At 55.3% G+C, this 9,142-nt stretch overlaps 1 protein-coding gene across 3 annotated transcripts in view; it reads right to left on the bottom strand.

The window, feature by feature from the left end:
• Positions 1-4,217: 4,217 nt before the first annotated feature.
• EPHA8 (EPH receptor A8) overlaps positions 4,218-9,142 on the bottom strand; it is a 52,983-nt gene continuing 48,058 nt past the window's right edge. For 2 of the 3 annotated variants that reach the window (XM_063353846.1, XM_063353848.1), the window contains 3 exons: positions 7,906-8,096; positions 7,350-7,505; positions 4,218-5,929 (listed from right to left, as the gene is read on the bottom strand). In XM_063353846.1, the coding sequence (XP_063209916.1) occupies positions 5,815-5,929; positions 7,350-7,505; positions 7,906-8,096 (462 nt within the window). In that variant the 3' untranslated portion in view covers positions 4,218-5,814. The remainder of the gene's footprint in view (positions 5,930-7,349; positions 7,506-7,905; positions 8,097-9,142) is intronic. The other variant, XM_063353847.1, reaches the window with a different exon arrangement.

Genomic DNA, 9,142 nt, shown 5'->3' with positions numbered 1-9,142 from the left:
TTTGCATGCAGAAATCTTCCTGGCACCTGCAGGTGCTCTGCAATTCCTTGCTGGAAGGACCAGCATAAGCAGGAGATGCAGCAATGGTGCACTGGCATTTCCCAAGACACAACTTCCAGGAGTTTTCATCCAGGACATTTGGAAGGCTCTGTTGTTTGCCTGGATATTGTGTGTATTTGGCAGCCCGCTCAGAAGAGCAGGTGTGATTGTGCCTGGGTTGCTGGATGAGGGACCCACAAACCGCTGGGAGTGCAGAGAGCCGGGGATCCTGCTCACAGGCTGCACAGCACAACCACGAATCCCAGGCTGTGCGGGCGGCGGCGGGGTGGGTCAGGGGTCCCTGAGGGGCTGGGCTGTGTGTGTCTGGGGATCTCCTGGTGCTCCCCTCTGAGTGAGATGCTTTGGGTTGCATCCCATGGACCAGTAGGACCGCCCTGGAATCAGAGGTGGGATGCATGTCATGTAACTCGTGGTACGTCGCAGTAAGTCCAGGTTCCCTTTTACACCCCAACGGAGAGAGGAAGGCACCTTCACAGGGCAGGTGAAGTGCCATCCGTTTCTGTCTTCTCCCACTGAGCGCAGCAGGTGACTGCTCAGAGGGAGACCTCCCAACCCGAGAGACCTGTGTTTCTGCTCTGAAGCCAGGCCCATTCCCGGCCCCCGTGGCAAAGTCAGGGTTGCTGTGGTCCCGACTCATCCCTCCCCAAGCCCAGCCTGCTCAAGGTGGGGAAACCCTGCCCTGATTGCAAAGCAGCTACTTCTGTCAGTCTCTGTTCATCCTGGGATGAGCTGTGCCGCTATCTCGCTGCTTGGGATGGTTTCCAAGACGTGACCTATGGGATACTTCAAAACCCGTGCAGAACTTAACCCATAGCCCTTCCAAGGGTTAAAACAGCAGCTGTGGATGATGTTTCTATCTTACATCAGTTTATCCTGAGTAATTTGCTTGGACATGATGCTAAACGACCGTGCTAAAAGCAGAGAGAGAAGGTGGTTTGGGAATACAGCTTTCCTTGGCAGACTAAGCTGGTATGTGATCAGACAGGAATCATATCAGTAAATACGAAGCAGAGTTCACCATCTGTTAACACCATCCACGGAGTGCATCTGACCCCTGCAAACCTGCATAAAGTTGGCACAAACTGAGCGTGGGTGCGGAGCTAAGACGGGTGGCTTCATGCAGGGCTCTGCAGGTGCTCTGCAAGTCCAGACTGCCACCTCCAGGCACACAAAGCTCGCAGAGCCTCACTTGCTAATGACACAGCCAAATCTGGCCTGTACAGCTGTAAATGAAATGCTTCGGAGATGACTTATTGGTACCTTGGGGTAATACTGGGTGTGACTAGAAAAGGAAAGCTGTTTTACTGAGGAAAGACCAGTTCCCAACGGTGCAAGGTGGAACAAAAGTATCTTGGGAGACATTTAAGAAAGTGTGAAAATCCTGATGGCTATTTTGATGAAGGGGTTTATTTGCTGTCATACATAAGCCAGTTTCCATCCCTTCTCCTCAAATGGAACAGTTTGCCTCTTGACCAGCTCCTCTCCCTGAAAAGGTTCCTCAAGCCCTCTCCACAAGGTTTTCAATCCTGAGATGGTTGCCAGCATCCCTGGTTCCCAGCCCTGTCCCCAGCCTGGCCAGCCACTGCCTGTGGTGGGGCTCAGCCTTGGGAACATGGAGCAACGCATGAGGTCTGTAAATGTGGCTCTGTGTCCTGGAGAGGAGCCCCCGATGCCTGGCCCTTGCCAGGACTGCACTTTCCTGGCAATTTCTTCCAGAAGGGGAAGAAATCACCTATTTAAAAGGACACAACCCTGTCTCATCTTCCTGGGGGTTGTGAGTGGGGTGATGCCCTGGGCATGGTCCTCACAGTCTTTCACAAGATGATGGTGTAAGTAGCTGTGGAGCAGCTCTGAATCTGGGCCAGCCTAACTGAGTGTGTCTGCCCCTGCCTGTACCCGGGGGAAGGAGCCAGGCACCAGCATCATCCAGCCTTCCATGGATCAAGTGTTTGCTTTGGGACTGAGGAATGTAAGAAAACTTTGTATGTTTTGCAGAATGCGGACGCTGGCTTTATTCATAACCAAATTCAATTAGTGAAATGTGGGTCCTCGCTGAGCACTGTCGTGTCCCAGCGTTCCCAGGCTGTCCCACTGTGGCCAGTGCCAGCAGTGTACCATGAGCAAGGTGTGACGTGGTTGCTGTCCTTGTCTGCGTGATGAGGTGAGGGTCTGTGCAGAACCTGCACAGCTGTGTGCACTGGATATGCACATGAAGGAGCAGGATGAGGTGACCTTCAGACCGTATTTCTTGAGTCGTCTGGCAGATAGAGGCTCCAGCAAGCCAGAGAGGTGGAAGACGAATGCCTAAGGATGTGTTTGGGAGGTGGTGGGGAAAGGAGGTGGGTCCAGGACAGGATAGCAACAGGAGGAGCAACATGCATCCTGCAGTCATGTGGGTGGTAGTGACGAGAAATGCAAATACCAAAATGGGACGTGTAAGGGGGGACGCAGAGCGCGGGGCTTGTGAGCTCAACCCTCAGCACGGGGCAGATGGCCCAGGAGCAGCTCACTGGGCCCAGGGGCCGGTGCTTCGGGAAAGGGGGCTCCAGAGAGAACGGTGAAAGCGGAGACTGGGCTGAAGGGCGCTCTGGTCGGGGCTGGCAGGATAACTTGGTAGCACACAGACAACTGGTGCAAGGGGGGCTGGGGTGCCTGGGAAGGCTGGGATGCACAGCACCGTGGGGGAGCCAGGCTGGCCTTTCCCCACAGCGGGCATGTGGAGCTGGGCTTCACTGCAGGGACTGGGGACGGTCACCTCCATCCCTGAAGGGCTGCTAAGGCTGGGGGCATGCAAGCAGGCAGTGACGTGGATCCCACCCTGTGTTGTAGTGCCCTTTTGGTTTTATATGGCAAGAAAAATATGCTTCTTTCCTGCAAATGCTAGTCTTCTCTTTGTTCCTGCAACTCATATGCTGGTAAATCCTTCACTGGAGGGCAGCTGGAACCACAGCTAGATGCCTACAAGAAGGGTTTTGCAAGCTCACTTACAAGCTACTTCAGCTCAGACTTCAGGGGATGACGGTTGAGGTTTTAGTGGTTTGGTTTGGTTTGGTTTAGTTTTTTTTGCTTTAAAAAAAATAAATCCTGAATTTCCAAGGGAGGATAAGCCTGAGTCTGGGAAAACCTGCAAGAGACCCTCGAGGTTCAGAGAAACCTCGGCACCAGGATGTCCTGTGCTTGCATGATCTCCTGCATGAGATGCTCCAGTGTAGCAGCGACTTGGCTTTGGGGAGGCTTCTCCCAGCCTGCAGCACACCCCCACCCCTACAGGGACCCTACCACTGACCAGCACCTGTGGGCCACCCCACAGACATTCCTGCTCCCCAGGGCAGCAACCGTCATGCGTGGGAGGTTTCCTGGAGCAGAGGAAGGTGGTGGCTAGGTGGCCATCTCAGTGCTGCCTCCCCTATGCCTCTAAGGCAGCCGTGGAGGCCTCCATGCTCTCTGCAAGTGGTGAAGCCGCTCTGTGCATCACAGCAACAACACCAGGCAAGAAGACGGCCCATGGGAAGAAGGAGTTTTATTGTCCAGGAGGAGGTGAACACTCTGAACAGAAAAGGCAAACCCTGCCCCACCATCCCTGCAGCCGGCAGCTGCCCAATGACCCCACGCTGCAGGATCTGACCCACGAACCACCTGGAGAGGGGCCATCTGGCAGCTCCCAACCTCAGATCCTGCAGCCCACGTTACCAGGGTTGCCCAGCAAACCCCAAGGACACAGGTCTGTGGCACTGGCCTGACCTCTGCTCTCTCCGGTTTGTCCGTGGTAGACTCACCCTCTGGGGAGTCCCAAATGTTGGGAAGAGAGGACGCAGCCAGCGCCCATCGTCCTGTGCTGCAGGGCTTGGGGTGACCTCCGTCATGCTGCTGACCACAGGGCGGGTGTGTGACAGGTCTGAGTGCAGGACGCAGGGTGCAATACAAATTAAACAACACATTGCATCTGTCCCCCATTGCAAAGAGCTTCCATAGGAAGAAGTAAAGTGCCCGCCACAGTCAGAGAATCCATCAGGACGTAAGCACCCTGGATGGAAAGCTAAGCCAGCCCCAGAAAGGCCAGTTTAGACAGGATTATTGCAGCTGAGAAATGGCTTTAACCCTCCCCCCACCCTCCCTCGTGCCCAAACCGCACTGGGAAGAACAAACCTCAGGCCAGATCCTACCAGTACTTGCATTTGAGTGATGCTGGATTTACGGTGCCCGTGCTAAGGACAGGATGCTGTGGGCCAGGCTGGTCCCTGGCAGTCAGCCTGGCTCCCCTCCAGCACTTCTCCAGCAGCCCCCCTCCCCAGCCACGCTCCCAGAAGATTTTTTTTGCAGTGCGTTCAGCCCCACAACTGAGGCTTCTGTGCTTTGAGACCATTTTTGTGTATGTAATATCGTATTTCAGTAAAATAGTTCCCAAACCCATAGAAAATTCTATTTACATCCAAGAGAAACCTTCCCGGGCCACAGCCTGTCCCCCCACCCCCCGCACATCTGCATCTCTGCAGCCACCTCAGCCTCTCAGACCAGTTCTGCAAGTCTTTGGAGGCCACTGCTCTACACCAGGCAAGCTGGAGAGAAGAGATGCTCCGGTGGGGGAGAGGAGGAGTTGTGGAGGAAAGGCCAACTGCCCAGCCTCCGGGCTCCCCAGCTGGCTACTGCTGAAGACCCTCTTTGCCCAGAGCCCCCGTCCCCAGCCATAGGGCTGTGTGATTGCAGCTGGAAATGTTGCTCAGGCCACCTCCTCTGCAGATGACATGGCAGCCCTGGGCACAGGTGGGTAGCGTGGCAATGAGACAGCTATGAGGTTTCTCTAGGGCAATATAAGAACAAAGAAGAGCTTGGCAGAAGTCTCTCTGTCCCTCCATCACGTGAGATGGGAGTAATCTCTCCCACTCCCCTCTGTTCTTGTGCAGCTTTGGGGAGGACAGAGGACAGGAGATGCCTTTTCTCCTGGGGGAGAAACTTGAGTTTGTGGCCCTAGAAAATGTGCCTGGGCTGCTCCGGGCTGCCTGTGCTGGATCCAGACAAGAGCAGTTCTGGTGGGTTCAAGAGGTGGAGAGTCTCCTGCAGCACCGTGGGGCTTCTTGAGGCTCCAGATAGCAGACTCTGGCCACCTCTCCTCCATGCCGGGGAGGTCTCCTCTGCACGCAGAGCTGGGCATTCCTGGCACTCTCAGCTTCTACTCTGTCCCCTGCCCTCCTGGGCTTGGTAGAGGTAGACCGTGAAGTCACCTGCAGGCTGGTGCAGTTCAGGAGGTCCAGGCTGGAGTACGCTGGAACTGGGAAGTGCTAGGGGCAGGGTTGTCTCTGCTGTGTGGCAGCCCGTGGGGCCCTCCTCAGTTCAGAGATCCAACAGACTCCCCAGCTGTCAGATCTAAAGGAGCTGTGTACCGTGGCATGCCCAGTCCCGCTGCTCCTGGTATTGCAGTTGCATCTGCTGCCCCTTCAGCTGCAGGCACAGTGGGGGCCATCCCGCTGCATGAGGGGTTACCACGTGTCCTGCATAGTTGTGTGTGGACCCCCAGGAGAGGATGGAGAGAGGCATGACATGTCCTTGGAAGGCTGCTCTCCCATTCAGATGGGGGAAGGAAGCAGCAGGACCATCAAGGTATCTGGAAAGCTATGTTTCTACCGACACTGGAATCAAAGACATACTGGCGGCGCTCCAGGTCCTGGTCTGGTGCCCCTTTTCCTGCTCACCACCCTGCTGCCCCTTTGCCAGGGTAAGTGTTAAGGAATGCCCAATGCGGGTCTGCAAATTTGGTGATCAGAGATGCCTTCTGGGGCCATTTGTGTTCAGCAGCTGGGATCGCATGGCCTGGATGCTGCTCAAGATCTTCTTCTGGTGGCCCATCATGGTGATGCCCAGACTCCGAACATCCCTGGGGAACAAGGACACTGTCAGACACCCCCTGGGCTGGACCTGTGCTGGGTCCCAGAGAGACACTGCTCCTCCCCGTGTGCATACCCCATGGACCAGCCCTGGACCTCACAGCGGGCTCCTCTCCGCTTGCTCGTCAGCACAAGGCTGCTGCGGCTGAGGGTCCATGGGCATCCTCCCAGGGACAGAGAGGCTGCCGTTGACTTGGCACATCCTCCTGGCAGGGCTGCTGTGACAGCCCCGGGGGGAGCAGCAGCGGGATGGGGATCGCTCCTGACAGGCTAGTAGGTGACAAGATCGATGCTCTGAAATTGGATTCAGTTTTAGCAAGACGCCCTCAGATAACCCAGTCAGAAAGACGGATGGGTGATGAGCCTTCCCCACTCAAAAGCTTCCCCGATGTGCATGAGAAACAAGGATCAGTATCAGCTCAATCCCGCAGCAAAGGCCCCACGTACAGCCCCCAATCAATGCACATGACAGCCCTCTGTCTGCATCTCTCCATCTTCCTTTTCACTGGCTTTACCTCTACCTGCCCCACCTCAACCAAGGCACGCACTGTCACATCTTTCGGAGTCATGGGAACAAACGTCTGGCAGCCCCATGCCTTTTGACAGGGAACAAATCTCCTCAGAAGCAGAGAGGTTGTTACCAGCTCTGGCGCTAATGCTAACAGCAAAAGGTGGGGAATGTAAGCCCAGGGCAGGAGCAGGTATAGTTGCCACCTTTTCTGGTGCCGCTTGGAGCATCAGCTACCTTGGAGACCCCCTAGACAGGTGGCAGCGCAAGCTCCTTACAGCAGGAGGAGGAGCATGGGTGGTGGGACACATCTTTCCCAGCTCTCCTTACTTAACCCAGCCTTGGTTGCTTGGCTATGACCTTCCACTCGCACCAAGGCCCTGGATTTTGCCTTCCCGCCTAGCTGCAGGGAGTCAGTCCAAGGCACTGGGGTCTGAAGAATCTCCATTTGTTTCCCAGTGATCCCAGAGAAGCTGCGCAGTATGGCACAGCCACACTCTGGTCCAGACATGCTTTTTGCAGGGGAAACAAAGGTGAGAAGTGCAAGGAGACAGCAACCTCATAGCTGACCCTGCTTTGAGCAGGAGGCTGGACTATAGGACCTTCTGAAACACCTTACAACCCAAATTACAAATGAACCTATGATGACATTGGAAAGCCACCACAGAGCACCAGAGGTGACTTGGTACTCACACCCTCTCAGTACAGCTCCCACACCTTTTCTCAAAGGTCAGCACAGCCTTGGACATTGTCCCACGTCTCAACACCATTTCCTTAGGAGTGTGTCTCTGGCATCAGGGATTAATTAGATCAAGCAAGCCAAGGCAGGATGGTCACTGTTCAGGGGCTAGTGGGATAGTGCAGGGCAACCCAACTGGTGCTGTTCATTCTCTGGTACTCACTCAATGTTCATGCTCATCACCATGCCCAGGGAGGAGTACCCTGCCATGGCAAAGTTGTCCCGGTAGTGCCCCAGCCGGATGGAGTCCAGCCAGTCCTCCACTGTCAGACAGCTGGCCAGGTCAAGGAGACCCCTGTTGAAGGGTGTTTGGGTGAACCTGGGAGCAGGACAGAAGGGGTTAGCTCAAGAGGTGATGGCCCTAGGTGGCCAGGCTGTGAGGTCCACCTCAAAGAGCCTGTTGCCCTGCAGGGAGGGCAAGACAGAGAGTGCGCTTGCAGGCTGGTAAAGGCAGGCACGCCACTGCACAGGCACTACTGCACATGCTTGTCCAGACCTTGGCATGGGGATGCCATGGTGGTAGCAAGGCACTGAAGTGCAGAATGCTTCCCACTGCCTACCACAACCTGTGTCCATGGGCACTATGCATGTCCATGATTGCAGGGAAGCCACTGGTGCTAGGGTGGGACAGAAATACCCCTTATTGTCTGCAACCCACGTGCTCTGCCCAGCACCAGCTGTCTAACCCTGCTCATCACGGCAGCTCAGGAAGCCCTTACCGGTTCACGGTGGCTGTGCACTTCAAGTTGTCAGGATTGCGGATGAGCTTGTCCAGGATGCCCACAATCTGGGAGAAGCGTGGCCTCTCGCTGCGATCCTTCTGCCAGCAATCCAGCATGAGCTGGTGCAGGGCCGTGGGGCAGCCCATGGGGGCAGGCAGGCGGTAGCCTTCCTCCACCGAGTTAATGACCTGGAAGGAAGCCACATGCGGAAGTGGAGCTGCACTCCCACCCAGCTCGGAGCACCCCGGACGGCATCCCACTGGGAAGATCCCTGGTGTGTGAGCTGCTGGGGCCATCGGATGGGGAAGCAGGGGGTGTACACAAGGTTCAAGCTAAATGACAAGTTCTGTGCAGTCTCTGTGGAGAGCTTGAAGCAGGCTGGATACCGCACACATACACGAAATCACTGCTATGACAGCGTATTTATTAAGTGGCCCAACAGGCCTGAAATATTGCAGCTTCCCTCCAGCAGACAAGCCACGAGAGCTGCACTCACATTTAGTTGCTCTACAACCTGGACTTGCCAGTACTCAGCAAGGCTGGAGGAAACCCTGCTCGAAGGAACTCTGCAGAGGAGGTAGTGTAAACCACTGCCTCCATGTCCTGTTGTCACCAAAGCCACTTTCTAAAATAATAAGTAGAGAGGGGACTCTCAGGACTCCCAGAGCATGGAGAAGGCAGATAGGTTTATAGTCCCCATAGGTAAAAAAAAAAAAATAAAATGGAATCCTGTGGTTCTGCAGAGTCAAAATATTCATTTTATTGCCTCCTTTTGGAAATTTTCCTCCCAGGTTGTGCTCAGGAACATAACCTACATTTTCCTATGGGTTTTATGCTACTCTTGATGTAAGAGTGGCTCCCTCTGACTCTGACAAGCCGATAGCCTGCTGCCAGGTGTTGCAAGCCCGGGGTTCTCAGCAGCCTCATGTGGACAGGGGAGGGGATGGACCCCCAGCACCGGGACTAGCAGGCTAATGCAGCGGGGCTGCAGTGATCCTAGGGAAGCCCTGACTACTCCCAGGGAGTGGGAGAAGCGGCACAACATGTGCTGAAGCTCTCCAGCCAGCAGAAAGGCTTTTACAGAGCAGCAAACGGGGATGGGGAGACCTGCAGTGCACACAACGAGGCACAGCCAGGAGTCATGTTGCTGCAGGGGGAAAGGCTGTATGGTGCGATGATGGGTGACACACTGATGTCCCCACTGAGGGGCAAGCACACTGTGCACGGCCCTGCG

Source organism: Chroicocephalus ridibundus, chromosome 16, assembly GCF_963924245.1.
Source record: "Chroicocephalus ridibundus chromosome 16, bChrRid1.1, whole genome shotgun sequence".
NCBI classification, from domain to species: Eukaryota; Metazoa; Chordata; class Aves; order Charadriiformes; family Laridae; genus Chroicocephalus; species Chroicocephalus ridibundus.
This window is presented reverse-complemented; position numbering and strand designations above follow the sequence as displayed.